Below are 22,680 nucleotides of genomic sequence, written 5' to 3'. Positions count from 1 at the left end.
TTGCCCCACCGCTTACACAGTAGCTCCTTGATTGGATTGACACAGCCCACTCTGACCTGTGCTTTGGGGCTGGAGAAGGAAAAAAATGCCTCACAACATATGGAGTTTAGAGGAGGGAGAGTTGTTTGCCTTGGTTTTAGTTGAAATATATTATTCTTTTGAGATAATTTAAAGATGGGGGGCCTCTGTACATCTTAAAGTGCATTACAAAGCAGCTTAGTGTCTCAATCCCCATTTTACAGATGGGGAAACCAAGGCACAGAGAGCCTCACCCAAGGTCAGTCAACAGGCCAGTGGCGAGCTGGGAATGGAACTCTGGTCTCCTGGCTCCCAGCCCATAGCTCAGCCCACTGAACCACACTGTCTTTAAAAACAGCTCTTCAGTGTGTAATGTCTTGCTGTGCTTTTAAATGAAAACACTGGGCTTCACACACCCCTTTGTACAGCATGAAAGAGTAACAGCCCCCCCACAACCTCCCCAATGTCACTGCCACACTGGGCAAGGAGAGATCTGACCATCCAGAACCCCCCAGCTTTTAATGAGATGAAAGGAGGGGGCAGTTCCACAGTATGTGCTTATTGTATGACTGGTAGGGTTGCCACCGGTCCAGGTTTTGGCTTCTGTGTCCGGGTGCCATTTAGGGTTGCCGGGTTTCTTGTTTTTGGGACCTGGTAACCCTAAATGGTGCCCGAACCTTTTGGTTACAGGACAGGAGAAGGCAGCAGTGCTTAGCAAACGTAAAGGAGCTGAGTATCAGAAGGCAAGGGAAGCAAACATGTGGTCTGGTGTTGCAACTAAGACCTGACGCTTCTGTAAGGAGTTGGACGCCATCCTTGGTGGCCACCGCACCTGCACTACCAAGAGCCCCATGGATACTTTGGCGGGGCTGGAGGTGGTGGATGGGGGCTCGAGCCTGAGGACAAAGTCATGGACAAGGAGGTCGAGTTGGAGGATGTTGGGGAGCCCATGGCCGGCTTGTCCGGTGGCACGGCAAGTCAGGAATTCTTCTCCACTGCAGAGGGGTCTAGCCAGTCTCAGAAGTCTGTTTGTGGCCCACGTGACACAGGAAAAGAGAACCATGGAGTTCATTTTGAAGTTCATGATGCTCGGTTATACGAGGTAGAGCTGTTCTTTCCTATGTGTATTGTGGAAGTGGGTGAAGAGATAGAAATGTACAAGACTAGCTGTCCTTACCCATAACTATTTTACATTTGGGGACAATGTATGCCTTCAAATCAGCGGCACTGCTATGAGTACCCGCATGGCCCCACAGTATGCCAACATTTTTATGGCTGACTTAGAACAACGCTTCCTCAGCTCTCATCCCCTAACGCCCCTACTCTACTTGCTCTATATTGATGACATCTTCATCATCTGGACCCATGGAAAAGAAGCCCTTGAGGAATTCCACCATGATTTCAACAATTTCCATCCCACCATCAACCTCAGCCTGGTCCAGTCCACACAAGAGATCCACTTCCTGGACACTACAGTGCTAATAAACGATGGTCACATAAACACCACCCTATACCGGAAACCTACTGACCGCTATTCCTACCTACATGCCTCCAGCTTACACCCTGCCCACACCACACGATCCATTGTCTACAGCCAAGCTCTGTGATACAACCACATTTGCTCCAACCCCTCAGACAGAGACAAACACCTACAAGATCTCTATCAAGCAGTCTTACAACTACAATATCCACCTGCGGAAGTGAAGAAACAGATTGATAGAGCCAGAAGAGTTCCCAGAAGTCACCTACTACAGGACAGGCCCAACAAAGAAAATAACAGAACGCAACTAGCCGTCACCTTCAGCCCCCAACTAAAACCCCTCCAACGCATTATCAAGGATCTACAACCTATCCTGAAGGATGACCCAACACTCTCACAAATCTTGGGAGACAGGCCAGTCCTTGCCTACAGACAGCCCCCCAACCTGAAGCGAATACTCACCAGCAACCACATACCACACAACAGAACCACTAACCCAGGAACCTATCCTTGCAACAAAGCCCGTTGCCAACTGTGCCCACATATCTATTCAGGGGACACCATCGCAGGGCCTAATCACATCAGCCACACTATCAGAGGCTCGTTCACCTGCACATCTACCAATGTGATATATGCCATCATGTGCCAGCAATGCCCCTCTGCCATGTACATTGGTCAAACTGGACAGTCTCTACGTAAAAGAATAAATGGACACAAATCAGACGTCAAGAATTATAACATTCATAAACCAGTCGGAGAACACTTCAATCTCTCTGGTCACGCGATTACAGACATGAAAGTTGCGATATTACAACAGAAAAACTTCAAAACCAGACTCCAGCGAGAGACTGTTGAATTGGAATTCATTTGCAAATTGGATACAATTAACTTAGGCTTGAATAGAGACTGGGAGTGGCTAAGTCATTATGCAAGGTGACCTATTTCCCCTTGTTTTTTCCTCCCCCCCCCCCCCTTCCTCAGACGTTCTTGTTAAACCCTGGATTTGTGCTGGAAATGGCCCACCTTGATTATCATACACATTGTAAGGAGAGTGATCACTTTAGATAAGCTACTACCAACAGGAGAGTGGGTTTGTGGGGGAGGTGGGGAGAAAACCTGGATTTGTGCTGGAAATGGCCCAACTTGATTATCATACACATTGTAAGGAGAGTGATCACTTTAGATAAGCTATTACCAGCAGGAGAGTGGGGTGGGGGGAGAGAAAACCTTTTGTAGTGGTATACACCCATTTTTTCATGGTTTGTATGTATAAGAACATCTCCTGTATTTTCCACAGTATGCATCCGATGAAGTGAGCTGTAGCTCACGAAAGCTTATGCTCAGATAAATTGGTTAGTCTCTAAGGTGCCACAAGTACTCCTTTTCTTTTTGGTTTTAAATAACCACTCATCATTAAGTCTAGTGTCTGGGTGGTGAAACAAGGACTGGGATACCTAACGAGGCTGCAATTCTGACTTCTTGTTAGCCAGTGTAGTGAGACAGAAGTTTTACTTCTGTTGCTGGTGTGGCATAACTTATGGAAGAACAACCACCAGTTCTGACATGTGTCTGCCCTATTTCTCAGCAGTTTGTCCTGATTCTGGTATTCTCAGGTGTGACCCACTGAAGCACAGTGACACGAGCACAGGATGATTATCCCCACATCTGCTACTCCGGGATTCTTACACCAACCTCTGCAGCCTCTGGTGCTGGAAACAGGACACTGGAGTGGACACACCTCTGCACTGATCCCGTCTGGCAATTCCCTATGACCCAAGTGAGTTGCCCATGGTCACAGAGGCAGCAAGTGGCAGAGCTAGGAATAGACACCAGGAGTCCTGTAGCCCAGCCCAGCACCGTAGCCACAACCCCAGCCTCGCTCCCTCCCTCAAGGCTCCCAATGCCCCTTGGCAGGATCTGGCCTGGCCCATAGAATGCAGCAAGGGCCCCTCTGCCCCCTGAGATGAGCTGGCAGGACCCAGCTACTTACCCCTCCTTTGATGGCGTCCTCAATGGATGCTTTGGGCATGCTCTTTCTCCAGCACTGCTCGATGATGTTGGCCAGGTTGGTGTCGAGATCAGGGTTGGGTCTGCAGGAAGTGTCACAAGGGAGACATGGCTGGGATCCCATTCCAGGCCAGTCCTGGCTCCCAGCCCCTATTACTTTAAACCACCAGCCTCCACTCCTCTCCTCTCCAAGAGCCAGGGGTAGGACCCAGGCATCTTGACTCTAACTATCCCCCTCCCAGAGCCAGGGATAGAACCGAGGAGTCCTGAGGCCCCTGGTGACCCTCCCTGCCCTAAACCACCTGTCCCAAACCCTTCCCCTCTTCAGCCACGGTTAGATGTTATCTTAGGCCGCCTGAACCACAGGGACTGGGCTTCCCCCCACTTATGTGAAGTAGCTGCAAGAGCGGGACAGAGACCCAGTCACGTTAGGGGAGGTGTTGTGAGACAGAGGAAAGGTACAGTGGAAGAAGGATGAGAATGGGAGACACTACCCCACAGACCAGCATCCTCTGTTCCAGCAGCCAGGGACGGTGCGGGCCTTGGGCTAATAGAGGTTAGGAGGTGCTGGGGTTAGGGGCAACAGGATCAGTGCTACTCAAGGTGGATAAAAATCAATGATTTTTTTAAAATAAAAAAATTCAGATTTTTTTTAATTTAAATCAGATTTTTTTGATGTAAATCAGATTTTTTTTGAAAAAATGCTTTTTGAGGAAAAAAAGTTTTAATTAAGATACATTATAGCTCAAAGATATTTCATAATGGAATAGGGATTATAAATTCTAATTCTATAATATGAGACAATATATTTATGTAATGTTTAAGAATTTTATAGTATGAGACAATATAGTATGAGAAAATATATTCATGTAATGTTTAAGAAAAGTTTTGTAAATGAGTTTTGTAAATGAGTTCCATGGATTAGGGACCCAATCTTATTGGGTTCCAGAGGCTTCTGTATAGATTATTTAGGTTAATCTTTCTATCTACCCAATGGGACTTAGTGCTCAGTCTAGAAGATACCATCAGAGATGCTTAGTTTTGCAGTTCTCAAACTGTGGATTTGTGTCTCTAGAAATAACATGCTTATTAACAGCAAAAATGTTTTAAATAAATAAATGATATATAGAGGTGAGAAATAACAGACCTCAACCCTATTGTCCCTCTGTAGGTTTGTGTACACAGAGTCAATCCCTTACCTCTCTCTAAAAGTGCAAAGTTTCAAAAAGTTCAACGAATAGAAGATTGTTGGGGGCGGAATAGATCTGGACAAGGAGAAGAAGTCTGGAGATAAATGTGAGAAGGGAGGGACAGGAAGTAGAAACAAAAGTGAAACTGTTTGAGCAGCATATTCCAGAAGTCTTGAGCTCTTTCTGAGTGTAGCCTTCATTGATTCGAGCTCTACCATACCATTCCCTCACTAGAAGGGAAAACCTATAATGGCAGCAGGCCATAAAAGAGACCCAGTTTGGGAATATTTTAATGAAGTTCCTCTACCTGTGGGTAGGACAGGCATGCGTGCAAAATGCAAACAGTGCAACAGAAATGCAAGGCCTAGCTGCCCGAATGAATGAACACTGGCAATGGGTCACTGAGGCGAGGTTGGCTTATGGGATTGGGATCCCCTGGGAGGGGAGGACCCTAAACCATGGGAACTGTGGTCCGGGAGGGATGCAGGGCCTGAACTGGTGGAGATAAAGGGACTGTGGAGGGGCAGGTAAGGGCAGGGGAGAAACTGGACAGAGGAGGGCGATCCTGAGCGGGATGAGCTAATTCCTGGACTGACCAGCAGGAGGCGCTGCAGCGGTGAGTGCTCGCCCTGCTACAGGGGACGACACTTCGGTTGCACAAGATTCCCTCAGGGTTTTCATAACGCACCCACAATTTGTCACTCCCATGTGGTTAAGATGTGGGAAAAATTGACACCTGATGAGCAAAAGAGAGTAATTTCTTAAGTTGATGATCTATTGGTGCATGGGGACAATAGGTTGGTAGGATCACTGAGGAGGTGTTACAGATCATCCAAGATACCGTATTCAAGGCTAGCAGAGCCAAGGCCCAATCGGGACACCAAGAGGTAAAATATTTAGGGGTCATATTGGGAAAGGAAGGATGAGCCTCAGCTGCACAATGGGTGGAGTTGATTAGAAAACTTCCCACCCCTACTGATGTGGCATCCTTAAGAGCCCTTTTGGAAACTCTGAACTTCTCAAGAGATTTTATTGAAATGTATGCTGACAAGAGTCACCCACTGTATTTTCTCCTAAAGAAAGGGTGGCAATAGTACATTCTGCCGCCTGCCCGCCTCCCTCCCCCACTCCCAGCGCAAGAGGGGTCCTGGGGGTGGCCCCCTGGCCCAAGTTTTAGTTAGGGGCTGGAACAAAAATCATGGACAGGTCATGGTTACTAAAAATACCTGTGACTAAAACACAGCCTGACCTATAATATCCTGAACAAACCGTATGGAATTATGATACACTTTAGTGAATTAAGTTAAACTGTATTGAATTAGGGTTAATATCTTTGGGGTACATTATACTAAAAATGCAGCTGTGTATGCATTATTGTTACCTTGCTCGTACCTTCTCTAGTAGGGAGGCTAATATCCTTCCTCTGTTATCCCACCCCAGAGAGATCTGCATGTACTAGTTCAGACTGGATTCTCTAGGGACCAAACCACAAAGAAGGGTTTTGTGAATAACTAGCCTGGTTTCAAACAGGCTCAGGGCCTTCTTCCTGATCCATCAAATGGACAGGACTCCTGACCCACGCAGAACTTCGGGCCTTAGGGGAGGGCTGGAAGGACTGGGTGCTAGTTTTGAGCTGAAACTGGGAAGAGTTGGTAACCACAAGGAACACAATTGGGCAGGGGTTTGAAGGACTGCTTCTGCCAGAATCCATGGCAGGTTGGGGAATCCTGGTCTTGTTAGCTAGCATGAGTGTAGGTTTCTTATTTTTATTTGATTTATTTTGTGTGTTTTCTCTGTAGTTCTTTGTGCCTTAAGAAGAAAGCAGACTTGCTAGGAAATGCTGGGTGGTACTTTATACCTGTCGCACTGCATCTATTAACAATTTCTGAAAAGAAAGTCCTTGGGCAGCCTGTCTGTGCTGGGATAACACAGGGAAGGGAGAACGGTGCAACCTGGAAATACCCCTATCAGAAGGGAGAGGGGCAAGTGTCTTCAGCCAAGAGAGGGAACAACTGGGGAGCTGGAAGCCTGACAGCGGGTGCCCTGGTTGGGCCACTGAGGGCTAATACAAGTGCAGTCGCTCTGAACTGACATCCAGAGCCCAGCCTGGCCCCTGGCAGCCTCTCCCTGGGTAAGCTCAGGGGTATGCAACCAGGTAAGTGGTTCCTCCTCCCTCTCATCTGCCACCTGCTCTAGTCCTCCTGCCCCTCTCCGCTCCTTGTGTCCTACCCAAGCCTACCTGCCCCAACCCCATGGCTCCTGCCCCCTATATCCTAACACCACTGCCCTAGCCTTCCTGTCCACATCTCCCTGGCCTCCCGTATTCTAGTGCATCTGCATCCTGCCCCTTCCGTGTGCCCCCAGGTCCAGCCCCCTACTGTGGCAATCTGCCCCACAGTGGCCTGCTCTCATCTGTCCCCAGGTCCTGACCCCTATCCCATGGGCCCCCTTCTCTAGCATTCTGCCCGATCTGCCCCCATGTTCTATTCCCACCCACCATCTGCTCCTTCCCTACCGTTTTTCTAGCCCCTCCCCTCTGCCCACTGGGTCCCAGTCCCCCCATCCCATTTCTCACTAGGGCTGACAACCCTTGGGCCTGGAGTTTCCAAGAATTAAAAATTAATCTTTAATTAAAGAGTGTCAGAAAAAGAAATCTACTGGCAACCCCTTTTCTCTCCCAGTGTGTTTCAAATCGCACCGCATCAGTCCCATGTGTCCTTGCCTTAGGGCGACCAGATGTCCCAATTTTACAGGGACAGTCCTGATTTCGGGGTCTTTTTCTTACATAGGCCCCTATTACCTCCCACCCCCTGTCTGATTTTTCACATTTGATGTCTGGTCACCTTACTTGGCCCCGATCCCCACCCTCTGTCCATCCCCTTGTATTACAGCCCCCCACCCCCGTTATGCCACCCATGGATTTCATGCCCCTGCTTCCCCAGCCTCATGTGGGGGACCTTCTCTCTCTGGCTTGTCGCAGCTCCATCTGCACCCCAGGCTGGCCTTCAGCTTGACACCCAGAGGGGTTCGCTCAGGATGGGAAGGGGGGCAGAGGGAGCCCCCAGAGACACGAGTTCCAGCACATGCTGCTCTTGGGGACAGAGCCCCACCGCAGGGCTCCGGGATCCTCGCGGTGAAGTGGGAGTCCGGGGGGCTGGGCCAGAAGGTCCCTGCGCTGGAGCCTCCCCCGGCTCCCCGACAGAGCCGGTGGGGCGGCCGGGGAGGGCAGCGGGACTGGAGCGGGGCGGGGCCTTCCCGGCCCCCTGGATCCCAGCCCGCCTCGTGCGCAGGGAAGCGGCCCGGGGAGGCACCAGCCGCGGGGCGAGAAGTCGCTGCCCGGGCGGAGGAAGCGGCTGGGGCCGGAGCTGAGCCCGGCGATGGCTGCAGCGGGGCCGGCGCAGGTAGGACGCGGGGCGGGGACTCCCCGGCCGGGCACTGGCTGGTCCCGGCTGGGGCCGAGGGGGGCCGGGGCCGGGTCCCTCCCGCGCTAGTGACCCCGGGGCTGGGGGCTGCCGCAGCCGGAGCGCTGGGGCCGGGGAGCGGCGCTGGGGGCCCCGGGCCGGGCGGACACGCGGAGCCGGGCCGAGGAGCCCCGAGGCGGCCGAGCCGGGGCCGGCAGCGGGGCCGAGCACAGGCCTGGGGCGGAGGCGGGGACTCCGGCCGGGGGAGGAGCCTGGTCCCTGCCCTGGGATTCGCGCCCTTCCCAGCGCCCCGCCCCAGAGCCCCCTGGGGAGCCGAGGGCGGCTCCTGTCCCCGGCCAGCAGGGCCCGAGTCCCCGGGGGGCTGTGCGGGGGGGTCTCCCTGGGTCACAGCTGCTGGGCTGGGGGTTCCCCGGGGGCCGCTGCCCTCGAACCCGCGTCCCCTGCTGAGAGCCCGGGCTGGGGCTGGAGCGGAGGGTGCTGAGTGTGTAACGCTTGTGCCAGCAGCTGCGGGTGGCGTTTGAGGACGTGGCTCTGTATTTCAGCCGGGAGGAGTGGGAGCTCTTGTCCCGGCCAGAGAAGCATCTGTACCGGGACCAGATGCTGAGGAATTACCAGGCCCTCGTTTCCTTGGGTAAGGACCAATTTCCCTTCATTTATTCACATCTGTAAAACATTTGGGTTTCCTATGTGGCACCCTGTCACTGAGTGGTGGCAAATGCCAGCCCCTTTCAGGTCAGCTCGCTGTTGGAGGAGAACTCAGGGCTACAGAGCCTGGGGCTAATCTTGGTGTAACTGGTTTATTTGAATTACCTGCCTCAGTCGTGGCACATCCCTGATGGTAGCAAAGAGCCCATGAGCAACCATCTCTTCCCGGAATCCCAGCCAGAGGTTGAGGGCAGCAACTCTGCCTCAGGAGCTGACTCTAGTCAGACAAATAAGGCAGGGGGAAAACACTGCTGCTGCAACAGCTCCCCACCTCCCCCAAAAGAATGAACATAGTAAATTTAACAACTGTCCAGTTGAACAATGCAAAAGAACTGGAATGTCTGTGTAACAGTGACACCTGCCATGACACGTTGTGGCCGATTTGCCTTAATGACATGCCCGAAAATTTTCAACAGCTATAAGGTGGCAAAGGAGCAAAGTTCCCTTCTTCCAAAGTCTTCCCCATGATCCATGTTGCAGGAGACAGTTGGGTAAGTGAAATAATGACCAGAAAGAAGGTGGTGGAGGATTTTCTATTCACCCTGTCTCTTAATCTGAAACTAATGGGTGTTCACTGGTGTTTCTGTAGGAAGGAAGGAAGACAAGGAAATCCATGTCACACAGTTGTCCTATGGAACGTACTGCCACAAGATAGCGTAGAGGCCAAGGTGTTAGCAGAATGGGATATTTCTATGGAACATCTAGAGCGGGGTGGGCAAACTACGGCTGGCCACATCCTGCCCAGCCCCTGAGCTCCCGGACAAGGAGCTAGTCCCCGGCCCCTCCCCTGCCTTCTCCCCCTCCCCCGGAGCCACGCCACCGCGTGGGCAGCGCTCTGGGGGGCAGGGCTGTGCACTCCTGCGGGGCAGCATGTCTGGCTCCGCGTGGTCGCCCGGCACGCTGCTCTGAGCAGCTTGGTAAGGGGGCCGGGGCCAGGGGGTTGGATAAGGGGTAGGGAGCGGTTGGATGGGACAGAGATTCTGGGGGAGTGGTCAGGGGATGGAGAACAGGGTGTGTGGATAGGGTGTGGGAGTCCTGGGGGCTTGTCAGGGGGCTGGGGTGTGGATAGGGGTCGGGACAGTCAGGGGACAGGGAACGGGGGGTTGGGGTCCTGGGGGGGCAGTTAGGGTGGGGAGGTCCTGGGGGGGCAGTCAGGGGACAAGGAGCAGGGGGGCTTAGATAAGGGGTGGTTAGGGATGGGGGGGTCTCTGGAGGGGCGGTCAGGGAACAAGGAGCAGGGGGGTTTGGATAGGTCGGAGATTGTGAGGGGGCAGTTAGGGGGTGGGAAGTGGGAGGGGACGGATAGTGGGCGAGGCCAGGCTCTTTGGGGAGGCACAGCCTTCCCTAGCCGGCCCTCCATACAATTTTACAACCCCGATGTAGCCTTTGGGCCAAAAAGTTTGCCCACCTCTGATTTAGAGTTACCCCAGCAAGGCTTTAAACTTGGCTCCCACTGCAAAGTGAGAAGGGTTGTAGATGTTGCCAATTCAGAGTACAAGTGAGAGACAGAAAGAAATCTCCTCTAAGAAAGGTTTATTTCAGGGGTTCCCCACTCCCCCTCTCCCCAACGCGCCGCATCCCTGCTCCTCTGCTTACCTCCAGGTGCTTAGCGCTTTCCAGGAGGGAGGGGGGAGGAGCCCGGAGCCGCGTGCTTAGGGGAGGAGGTGGGGCAGAGGCGCGGATTTGGGGAAGGGGTTGGAATGGGGGGCAGGGGCAGTGGGGGGGGTGTCAGTGATGCGGCCCTTGGGCCAATGTACTAGTACTCGTGTGGCTCTCCTGGTGATTGGAGTTTGAGATCCCTGGTTTATTTCATTATTCTCCTGCTTGGGATCTCTTGCGCTTTCCTCTGAAGCAGTGTCCGAGATTGGAGCCTCATCGTGCCAGGTGCTGTGTAGACACACCCTGACCGAGATGTGGGCCCTGTTGTGCTGGGCTGCACCGACACACAAACGAGTCCCTGCCCCCAAAACTTTAGGAATAAAACTTTCCCCCAAAACAGGCTCTTCAGGTTCCAAACCAGACTTAATCCACCGGATCGAGGTAGGGGAGGCAGAGCTCTGGATCTGGGATGCCGAGGGCTCCAGGGTACACTCTGGGCCTGAGAGCCCCTCCTCAGGTGAGTCCTAATAATCCAGTCCCTTCTGATTTACACACCTGCTAGCGGAGCGCTCCTTCATGTAGAAGGCAAAGGCAGAGCGAGATTCACTGGCTGGGAGCTGAAGAGAGACAAATTGAAGCTGGGAATTAGGGGCCAGTGTTTAGACCAGTCAAAATATATATGCATTACAGAAAGTACCAAGAAGTAACGACAATATTACAAGTATGTGTTCAGAGGTGAGTGTGAAAGAGCCAGAGACTGTGTGTGTGTGTAACACAGAATCAGTCTGTGTGCTGGCTGCTGGCGAAGTTTCTGAGAGACGCTGGGTGCTCTCTCTAAGACATTCACTGAAAGCTCTCCTGAGCCCTGTCTCCCCTGCCCTCGCTCTGAGGAGATGGGGTAAATGGACTGGTGTGGGGGAGGAGGGGAGAGAAAGATAGAGACTGTGTGAACTGGCTGATGGGGGCCAAACAAGCACCTGGGTAGAAAGACAGGCCTGTCCAGTCATAGAACACAACACCTGCTAGGCTTCCCACACCTCAGAAAATCATACCAAGGTAAGGGGCGCCCTAGAGATTTTTTCAAATGGCTTTTCATGGCTCTGCCCCCTGCAAGAGCATCCCAGAGTTGCTGGCCCTTGGCAGAGAAGGTGCTGTTCTCCCCAGGTTCCCACCCCACCCCCTCTCTGCTGCTTCACTTCGCATGTGACCTCTCAGACTGAAGAAACCTGTCCCCAGCGAGCAAGGAGAAAGCTGGGAATGACGCCGGGCAGGGTCAGTCACATACGACTAGTGTAAGGTGACGCCATGCAGAGGCGCCATTGTGTAGAACAGATCTCTAGCACCTGCAGCACTTCGCTGTAATGCTCTAAAACTGCCCCGCGGGCCAGGCGGCTGCTGTGGGGGGAGTGGACACATTTAGGGGCCAGATTAAATTGTCCTGCGGGCCATGACTTGGAGTACCCTGGTGTATGGGCTGGCTGTGAGAGAGAGGGTGGTGGTATGGCCTTTGTCCCATCCCCTCTCCTCCTGCTCTTTGTGGCATGAAACCTTTGTCACTTACATTGCTTCAGTGTCAATGCTTAGCACAGCCCTCAGCCCTATCGTGTCTCTGACTGTCTGTAGACCAAAGGTTGGGTGGCAGCCATTCACCCCTTCCAGCTCAGCAGTGCCAGGGAGCGGGTTGTGACACAATACAGACATGTTTTCCAGGTTACATCACACAAACTCTGAGTGACTGGTCATCCCCTCAAATCCTTCACACACAGACACCCCCAAAACCCTCATCTTCTTGAGGATTTTAGTTTAGTTTTCGTTTCACATAAAGACTGAAACCTCAGGCCGAGAGTAAATGATTTCTTCAAAGGAATTCCTAGAAAAGGACTCACACCCCCACAGGAATAAGCTAGATTGTTCTAAACAGCTTTAAACTGGTCTCACTGCGTCCACATGAAGGGATTGTAGCCCCTCAACTAAACTAGTTTCAAACCAATATAATTATAACAGCAAAAAAACTGGGGAACAGGCCTCATCCTACAAAACAGGAGAAAGTGAAGAACTAATACCACATAAATAAACCCCTCTGATTGCAATAAAGACAAAATCAGTTTGAAAACAAAACCAGGGTCCTGTTGTGCCAGGCGCTGCCTGTATCCTGGGCAGGCTACAACTGAAGCTTAAGCCAAGACCCAAGACATGCATAGCCCCTGTGGAAGCAGGCGCTAGGTGCTGCGGAAACACCATAGGGTAGAACCACCCTGAGTCAGGCTGCAGATTTGTCACACACTTTTTTTTATCAAAAATTATGGAGCAGTTACAGTAACTTTAGTAAAATCACAGGTCTGTAAATTTACTGTGACTGCTCCAGGATTTTTAATAAACCCTGCTGTCAAGGTTGATTCCCTGCTCTGGCACTTCGACTGCACAAGGTGGGTGTTGGAAGAAGAACAGGCTGACCCAGGGGCGGATTTGAGTAGATGGGCTTCTTTATTGCGGTACTTGTTCCCCTGGACCCAATTGTCCAGTAAGCACTGGATTAGTTACATCATACTCTTTTTATTTACATTAGTATGTAAATTCCTACATTTATTACAACACCCCCAAAAGCCTTATGGAGTAATATGAACGCCCACACAATCCTAGAATCATAGAATATCAGGGTTGGAAGGGACCTCAGGAGGTCATCTAGTCCAACCCCCTGCTCAAAGCAGGACCGATCCCCAATTAAATCATCCCAGCCAGGGCTTTGTCAAGCCTGACCTTAAAAACTTCTAAGGAAGGAGAGTCCACCACCTCCCTAGGTAACGCATTCCAGTGTTTCACCACCCTCTTAGTGAAAAAGTTTTTCCTAATATCCAACCTAAATCTTCCCCACTGCAACTTGAGCCCATTACTCCTTGTTCTGTCATCTGCTACCACTGAGAACAGTCTAGAGCCATCCTCTTTGGAACCCCCTTTCAGGTAGTTGAAATACAATGAGTATTGATAACCCTATACTGAGTGACAGATGTCAGAGTAGCAGCCGTGTTAGTCTGTATCTGCTAAAAAGAAAAGGAGGACTTGTGGCACCTAAGAGACTAACAAATTTATTTGAGCATAAGCTTTCGTGAGCTACAGCTCACTTCATCGGATGCATTCAGTGGTGAAGTGAGCTGTAGCTCACGAAAGCTTATGCTCAAATAAATTTTTTAGTCTCTAAGGTGCCACAAGTCCTCCTTTTCTTTTTGCCTATACTGAATATAATTATTCCCGCCCCTGATTACTATTTACCTCATTAGCATATTTGCCTATAAGTTTTACTTTGAAGATACACTTTTTTGCTATAATTGCAGTAATGAACTCCTTGGATCAGCAGTTTGCAGGGGAGGGAGAAAGCGACCATGACCCAGGGCTTGCTTATGTAGCTGGGAAAGGAAGGGAGGAGGAGATAACGCTTCTTTACCCAAAAGGTATTCTTTAGATCCCCACAATTCTTATGCAGCTGCAACACTTCTTAATTCTTCACAAGGAGAAGGGAGGGGAAAGGGGTAACACTTTATCTGTTAGGCGAAGGAATAGTGCGTGCCTGTGTCTACTCCCTGATACCATGCCAGCACACCAGCGGTTTTCCATGTCTTTACTTAACCCTTATATATCCCAACAGTGGGGGCCCGCAAGGACTTTAAAACTTAATACTGGCCACTCCAGGCTTGTATTAAACTCCCAAGGTTAGAGATCCGCCTGGTCTTGGGTTGGTAAATGCTGCCCCCCCCCCAAGTGCAGAACCCCTCTGAGAGCCCAGGAAGGTGCACTTGGGAATTCCTTCCTGTGGGGCACCGCCAAACTCTTTCAGCTCCCCCTATGGGGAAGAGCTGAGAAAAGGAAAAGAAAAAGAAATCAGCTGTTGCCACCAGCTAATAGAAAAACATGTGCACGGACCTCTTAAGACAGAGAAATCCAATCCTCTAAAAAAAAAAAAAAAAAAAAAGTAAGTTTTTATTGAACAAACAAAAAAGCAAGAAAACACATCTGCAAAATTAGGCTGCTGTTAGATATATATAGTACAGAAATGCAACTGCAAGGATTAAACACCAGGAATGGCTTTCTTGGGGTCCAGCTTAAAGGTTACAAAAACAAAACAAAAGCACCTGTGTTAGCACAGACGAATCCACAAGCCCAAAGTAAAGAGAGAAACCTGATCGCGTCTGTCTAAACCAGGGGTGGGCAAACTACGGCCTGCAGGACCCTCCTGCCTGGCCCCTGAGCTCCCGGCCGGGGAAGCTCCCCCCAGCCCCTTCCCTGCTGTTCTCCCTCCCCCGCAGCCTCAGCGCACCGCGCTGCCGGCGCAATGCTCTGGGCCGGGGGGGGGAGGGGGGGGCTGCAGAGCTGCGGCTCGACCCGGTGCTCTCTGCTGCGCAGCGCATGGCTGCCTGTCCTGGTGCAGCCGGGCCGCCAGCCACCCGTGCTCCAGGCAGCGCGGTAAGAGGGCAGGGAGCGGGTGGGTCGGAGGTTTGGATCGAGGGCAGGGGAGTTCGGGAGGTAGTCAGGGGGCGGGGGTGTGGATAGGGGTTGGGGCAGTCAGAGGGCGGGGAACAGGGGGGTTGAATGGGGGCAGGGATCCCCGGGGGGGCAGTCAGGAATGAGAGGAGGGGTTGGATGGGGCGGCAGGGGGCAGTCAGGGGTGGGGGTTCCGGGGGTGGTCAGGGGACAGGGAGAAGGGGTGGTTGGATGGTGCAGGTGTCCGGGGGGGGGGGGGGGCCTGTCAGGAAGGAGAGGAGTTGGATGGGGTGGCGGGGGGTCCAGAGGTGGTCAGAGAGCAGAGGGAGTGGATGGGGCTGTGGTTCCAGGGGGGCCGTCAGGAAGGAGAGGGGGGTTTGGATGGGGTTTCCGAAATTGTATGGAGGGCCGGTTAGGGAGGGCAGTGCCACGCCTGGCTGTTTGGGGAGGCACAGCCTCCCCAACCGGCCCTCCATACAATTTCGGAAATCCAATGTGGCCCTCAGGCCAAAAAGTTTGCCCACCCTTGGTCTAAACATTCCTGTTCTACCTACATATCTGTCGCTTCAAATGCGGGGAGGAGCAGGAACGCAGTGTGCTCAGAGGAGGAGGCGGGGTCAGGGCTGGGATTTGGGGAAGGGGTTGGAATAGGTGTAGGGAGGGGGTGGAGTTAGGGCAGGGAACGGTGAATCTTGCCCATATGCTCAGGGTTCAGCTGATCACCATATTTGGGGTCGGGAAGGAATTTTCCTCCAGGGCAGATTGGAAGAGGCCCTAGAGGCTTTTCGCCTTCCTCTGTAGCATGGGGCACGGGTCACTTGCTGGAGGATTCTCTGCTCCTTGAAGTCTTTAAACCATGATTTCAATAGTTCAGACATAGGTGAGAGGTTTTTCGCAGGAGTGGGTGGGTGAGATTCTGTGGCCTGCGTTGTGCAGGAGGTCGGACTAGATGATCATAATGGGCCCTTCTGACCTTAGTATCTATGAAAGGGGTTAGGATGGGGCAGGGGTGGAGTCAGGGCGGGGCCAGAGCAGGTAAAGCACCCACCGGTGCCAGCAGAAGTTGGCGACTATGGGCCCCAAGCTTCTTACAGCATAGCTGGTGCCCTCTCTCTCCAGCTGAGAAAACAACAGAGAGACAAAGGGGAATTTTTTTCTCAATTTTAAAAAGTTCTAGCCTTCCCATTGGCTCTTTTGGCCAGGTCCACACTCGCTTCCTCTTACCTAAGCATCGCAGTGAGAGTCCTTAACCCTTTATAGGTAAAGCAAAGAGAACAGCTACTAAGGATTTTTATAGCTAACTGACTGGCTGGGTGTACTCCCCCCCCCCCCCCAATTTACAACACCTGCCCTTCTCCTTGCCCTGACCAGGGGGAACTTGCTGCCCAGAGAAGCACCCTTCTCCCAGCACTGCATCCCTAACTCCAGCCTGGTGCAGAGGGGTTGGTGTGGGGTAGAGAACATATGGGTGGCAAGGCCAGTCACTGAAATTTGACCTGCCTCCCCGACCATCGTGACTGGATGCAGGGGCAAATCTGAGTGGCACTGTAACCCCACAGGCCAGGTCTCAATGCCCACAGCAAGGTGTTGGGTGCACCCCTGTGGGAAAGGAGCGGCCATTGCAGGGTGAGGGGAAATTGCTCCATTCGTGACATTTTCCTGTCCTTGACATATCTGCAGCCCTAACCGTGAGCTAACACCGGGATTCCCTCTGCTCTCTCCAGCAGGGCTCAGGATCCTGGGAGGAACGAGGACACAGTCTGAATGTGGAGAGAGCACGGCAGGAACGCAGAATCCCACAGCCCACAGATGGATGCATGCACAGGACGCAGTCCATCCCCTGGGTAGACTCAGGCAGAGACCGGACCTGGCTACGCACCAGAGACTCCCCATGGGCTGGTGTCCCCATCACTGTATCGACTGCGGCAAGAGGTTCAGCAACCCCTCTGCACTGACCCAGCACCAGTGCGTGCCCACCGGGGAGCAGCCGTATTGCTGTGCTGACTGCGGCAGAAGATTCAGATGGTCCTCAAAGCTGAGAACACACCAGCGCACACACACTGGGGAGCGGCCGCACCACTGTGCTGATTGCGGAAAGGGCTTTGCACAGTTTGCCCACCTGAAAAGACACCAGCGCACTCACACTGGGGAACTGCCTTACAATTGTACTGAGTGCGGCAGGAGCTTTGCCCAGAGCTCAAATCTGAGACCACACCAGCACACACACACCGGGGAGCGGCCGTACCGCTGCTCTGACTGTGGAAAGAGCTTTGCAGCGAGCTCGAAGCTGAGAATACACCAGCGCACGCACACCGGGAAGCAGCCGTACCGCTGCACTGACTATGGAAAGAGCTTTGCAGCGAGCTTGAAGCTGAGAATACACTGGCGCATGCACACCGGGGAGTGGCCGTATCGCTGCACCAACTGCGGAAAGGGCTTTGCAAAGAGCTCAACCCTGACAACACACCAGCGCGCGCACACCGGGCAGGAGCTGCACCACTGCTCTGACTGTGGCAAGAGCTTTGCGGAGAGCTCAAAGCTGAGAACACACCAACGCGCACACACCGGGGAGCGGCCTCACCGCTGCACTGACTGCGGCAAGGGCTTTTTCCAGAGCTCAACCCTGAAAACACACGAGCGCACGCACACAGGGGAGTGGCCCTACCACTGTGACGATTGCAAGAAAAGCTTCGGCAATGCCAGTACGCTGACCAGACATCTTCGTGCACACACACAGGGGAGCAGCCGTACCGCTGTGCTGACTGGGGTAAGAAGTTCAGTCGTGGCAACAAGCTAATACCTGGGAATACACCAGCGCATTCACGGCGGGGAGCGGCTGTACAGGTGTGCTGACTGTGGCAAATGCTTTGCTCACTTGGGCAACCTCACCTGGCCCCAGTTGACTCACTAACACCACTCTGCCACCACCAGATCCTGAGGGGCTGCTGGCGGGCCTGGCACAGTGCCAGCAGAATCAGACCAGCGGGTGGTCCTGTCCCCAGGATGCCCAGCAGAGACTGTGTGGAGTTTGGGAATGGGACTTAACTGAGCAGTGTGGGGAAGAGCAGCCAGGTGGGGCGATCTTAGAGTAGGTGGTCACAGCCTTTCCCAGGAACCCTGTGTGTCCCATTCTGTCCATCTCCCCCATACTCCTTGTCTCCACACCTGACCCCCACGGGCAGAGCACTGTGATGCATCCTCTGACCCCCTCCCTCTCTGTGGCTGGCTGCTCCCGCCGTAAGCCAGCTGCCCTCTCTTCTGGTGCCATAACAGTCCCCAGGGGGGAAAGGTGTAATTGCAGCGCTGCTCCATCCAAATCAATTATTCTGGGGTGACAAATAACTTGTGGGGCACATGAAGTTTGTGCTTGCGCAGTGGTGCAGAATTCCTCCGTGAGTCTCGCATATGAAGTGACATCACACATGTAATCATTGATGGGTACAGAAAAATCAAGCCCTGGCACAGAGGTGCGTAGAGCTGTTCGTGTTCTTTCCTCAACTGTTCTCTCCTGTTAGCCATGCCCACAGACTACGCAAATGAGTCAAATCCCTGTATATGTCTCTGGGATGAACTACTCTCCAAGGACGGAGCCACCCAGGAGTGGAAAGAGACTTTCCATAGAGATTGTTCGAACTTCTAGATGGAAATTTCTGCTAGGGATGTAAATACAATTTTAAAAGTTAACTGTTTAAACCAGCAGTGTCCAATAGCAATTTGATGCTAGCCGCACTTGTGGTTTGAAATTCGATGCTAGCCACACTTTTGGTTTTGAATGTTTCTTACTCACCACATTATAAAAAAGGATTTAAAAACATATTACAGACGACCTTTCAAATCATTAACAGGTACTGCTAACACAAAATTACTGTAGCCTAGCCACGTTAAGCTGTATATCGAAGCCCGCAACCTGTCTTCCAGTGCTGCTGTCTTCTATACACCAACGCATTGCTCATGCATAGCCTATTGAATTGTGGCTAATTTGCCACATGCGGCTAGTGGTGAACGTATTGGACACTGCTGGTTTAAACAAGTAAAATATGGCATTTATGGGCCTGCTCTGGCTGGCTGGTGCTGTTCCGGCTGGGCTCGCTCCAGCTGGCGCGGGGGTTAACGGTTAAGGCGGCTAACTGGTAAGACTATGCTTACCGGTTAACCACTTTACCTTTTACATCCCTAATTTCTGCACACAGCTCAGAGTGCTGATGGAAGGAGCATGGAGTCACGCAAAGCTGGCCAAAGGAGCACAGGGCAGGGAGCCCATGGAAAGTAGCTTGTGGAGGTAGGTTACTGACTGGAGCTGAGGTTCACTCCACGACCCCACAGGTCTGACACCAACTGGGACGGCACAAAGTGTTTTACATGGGGATACTGGAGTTTTCCAAAGTCTCAAGAGGCCTCTGGGATGGAATATACCCCTGTATTCAAACCCTACACACTGCTATAATAATCTTTGTACAAAATATGCCTTACATGATAGGTATCATTTGAAAACTTATAACTTACCGGCCAGTATTATCATAGTGAAATGTATGCAGCAACTTTGTATTAAAAAATTAGGAACAGAAGCTGAAATTGCAACTGAAGTGTGTTGACCAGACATGTCTCGGGAGTGGGTAAAAGTGTTTCTCAAAAACAAAGGAAAAGTTAACACCTCTAGCCGAGCATGAAACCTCTTTCCCACCATGTTCACGTCTTCCCGCTCAGCTGAGAACTTTATTTAGGGGTTGCTTTGAGAAAAGTCTGCATTTCAAAGGGTGATTGAACTATAAAAGAGAGGGGCAGAAACACCTCTTGTTATTTCTCCCTGTTCATCTCTCCTTATCACCTAAAAGGACAAAAAGGAGAAAAAAAAAAAAAAAAAAAAGCAGCCCTTGGACCTCAGGAACTGATCCTGAACTGGAAACTTGGTCAGCAGTGCTACTGGAAACCTGTGGCAAGGGACTTCACTTTGCACCACGTCTAGTTTGTTCAGTTTAGTACTAGGAAGTGTTTTTATTTTTATTTTTCTTGAGACCATTTCTGACTTTGATGCCTCATCACTTGTACTCACTTGAAATCTACCTTTGTGATTAAATAAATTTGTTTTCTTCTTTAATTGAAATGAAGTGAACTGTGTGGGCAGCTCCATTTGGGGTGGGAAAAATGACTGTATATTGATCCCCCTTAGAGGGGCAATGGACCTATTCTATCAGGACTGTCCAGGAGAAGGCTGGACAATACAGGCCACACATTTCTGGGGGAAATCTGGGACTGCATGTGTATTGGGATCACCCTGCAGTAATAACCAAGGCTGTGAAAGCCAGAGTGTGAGCTGAACATGGCTGGCAGGCAGCAGCTACACACAGACACCTGGGGTAAGACCGGATGCTGGAGGCTGTTTGTGAGTGGTCCAGGTTGGGAGCTACAGCAGCAAATCATTACTGGGCACCCCAGGTTACAGGGCAGGCGGTGACATGCCCCCCCACCTCTCCTCACTAGTTTGGGTTACACCCTGGATTGTGATAGCCTCATTGTCTCCTTGGATAGTGAGAATGGACACAACTCATATCCTAGTTCGATGTTCCAAGATTCTGCCATGAGTATGGGTCATTTCCTGATTGGCCCAGGCCAGCTTTGCCCAGCAGCGTGACCAGGCTGCACCATCCAACAGAAATGGTATAAAATGTCCCATGTTGTTCAGCACGTCGCTTCCTCAAGTCAAAATGTCTGTACGAAGGAGACGTGAGTGGGACCAGCAACGCCTGGCCATAGAGGACACCGTCTGCTGGGTAACAACTTTAGTCTGGTTGCTGACAAGCACCCTACTAACTCCCTCCTGTAAAGTCTGATCTTGGGCAACCACTGAGAAATCCACCCAGAGAACAGGCGTATGGATGTCACAGCACCTTGAGTGAATCGCCTGAATGAACTCCCTCTCCGTCTCTAGAACCAGCCACTGCAACGGTGAAGCTGAGCTAGAGAAGTCACCTCCATGCCAGCTCCAACAGATATGTAAAAAAAAAAAAAAAAAAAAGTCATTTTGCTGTATATTGGTTAATGAACCATATTTACACACTGGTTAATGAATTGACAGCGTGGTTGTGTTAAGCGAACTGCTTCATACCTGAGTTAACACCCTCTGGGCGCCTAAAATGTCTGATGTGCAGAGGCGACTGGTAACTGCTGGCAGTGGTGAGGGGCACAATGTAAAGGCTCTGGTGGTGTGCTGCAGGTTCAGGGCAGGTACTCAAGCGACAAAGGAGTTTTGATTTCTAGACCTACTTTTGATGTCATTGGGTCGGGTTGCCCCCCACCGCCCGGGAGGCCCCCCACCGCCCGGGAGGCCCCCTGATATATTGGGGTACCAATGAGCCCACCTATTCCATCAGCCTGGGCTCCCTTACCCTGTCCTGCTGAGCCAGGCCCTCCAGCCTCCTTCAGCACACACAGGTACGGCCACACCCAACTGCAGAGAGACACCAACACTGAAATCAGCACTGCATGGGAAGGCTTCAACTAAGGAATTGCTCAGCACTCAAGAGCACAACCCCTCTGGAGTGTAAACCCAAACTTACATAGTTGTGCACTGCATAGAGAACTATACGGCATAAGCTCATGAAATTCGCCTCCTTCCTCAGTGTGGAGGAAGATACGTACAGCTTTTGCCCATCAGTTATAAATTTCAGAAACTGGTTTTAGCAAAAACAAAACCAAGTTTATTAACGACAAAAGATCGATTTTAGTGATTATAAGAGAGAGCAAACAGATCAAAACAGATTACCTATCAACTAAAACAAACATGCAAAATAAACTCAATACGCTAAAGAAACTAGTTATCAGCATCAATTTCTCACAGCATCTTGGGCAGGGATTCAGTGAAAAACAAACACTGATTAGGTTGCTCCCCTGCCTTAAATAGGTTTCACATATGGCCGGAATCCCTTGATTTCCAGTGTGAGTCCATCCCCAGTCAGTGGAAGAGTACTAATTTTAACATGGAGTTCAGTATTTGGCGACGTGATCACATGACCCTGCAGCCACAACTCAAAGTCTGTTTGCTGGGTCCACTGGAAGGCTTTCCAAGAAGGTGGGATATTGGAATCTTAAAAGACCTATTGTTTTTCCTCGTAGCCCATCCAGACTGATTGCATTGTCTGGTGGGCGTTCCCCAGGTGAAAACCCACTTGTAATTGATTCATAATCAGTATTCCTAACTTCAGATACCAAAATGAGACATGGTTACAAATAGGATAATCATATCCAGTAATCATAACCTTTCCAGTGAGACCTCACATAACCCATCTTGCATAAAATACATCTCAGTTATGCTATAATCATGTAATAACAATATTGCTATGAAGAATATGGGGCATAGCGTCACCATCATGTTTTACGAAACTATGTAATAGCAGACAGAGACTGTTCGAAAACAGAGCTACACATGAAGCAGCTCTGGGTTGCACTGATGTACTGTATCAATTTGAAGGACAGAGATATTTGCAAACTAAACCTTTGATATGGTCTTTTGGGGCTCTTGTGATAATATCAGCACCCAATCATTATGTCAGGAATTAGTTCTAATTTAACCATATACAATTATTTCCCCTCTGCATTTGAATCCACCCTCTCTGCTGGATTTACAAGGAAAGCTTGGCTCTCCTGGGCATCACAAGTATCAGAAATCTCATGTTAACCCTTCTGGGGACTATGACGTCTCTCTCCTGGTATCTATAGGTTCACAGAATGCTGAACATGGGGCGTCAGTAGCAAAGCTGGAAACACAGGTATCATGGCAGCAGGGGAGGGG

At 51.2% G+C, this 22,680-nt stretch overlaps 1 protein-coding gene across 1 annotated transcript in view; it reads left to right on the top strand.

The window, feature by feature from the left end:
- The window catches only part of LOC141989678 (uncharacterized), a 41,823-nt gene extending 19,932 nt beyond the window's left edge, over positions 1-21,891 (top strand). The window contains 8 exon segments of the mRNA XM_074956612.1: positions 7,986-8,096; positions 8,622-8,748; positions 9,239-9,313; positions 10,822-10,938; positions 13,751-13,867; positions 16,619-17,619; positions 17,622-17,690; positions 17,692-21,891. Of these exon segments, the coding sequence (XP_074812713.1) occupies positions 7,986-8,096; positions 8,622-8,748; positions 9,239-9,313; positions 10,822-10,938; positions 13,751-13,867; positions 16,619-17,619; positions 17,622-17,690; positions 17,692-17,805 (1,731 nt within the window). The 3' untranslated portion in view covers positions 17,806-21,891.
- The last annotated feature ends 789 nt before the right edge of the window (positions 21,892-22,680 follow it).

The sequence above is a fragment of the Natator depressus genome, chromosome 6 (assembly GCF_965152275.1).
Source record: "Natator depressus isolate rNatDep1 chromosome 6, rNatDep2.hap1, whole genome shotgun sequence".
In the NCBI taxonomy this organism is placed as follows: Eukaryota; Metazoa; Chordata; order Testudines; family Cheloniidae; genus Natator; species Natator depressus.
The sequence above is the reverse complement of the archived record's forward strand: the minus strand, read 5'-3'. Positions and strand labels throughout refer to the sequence as shown.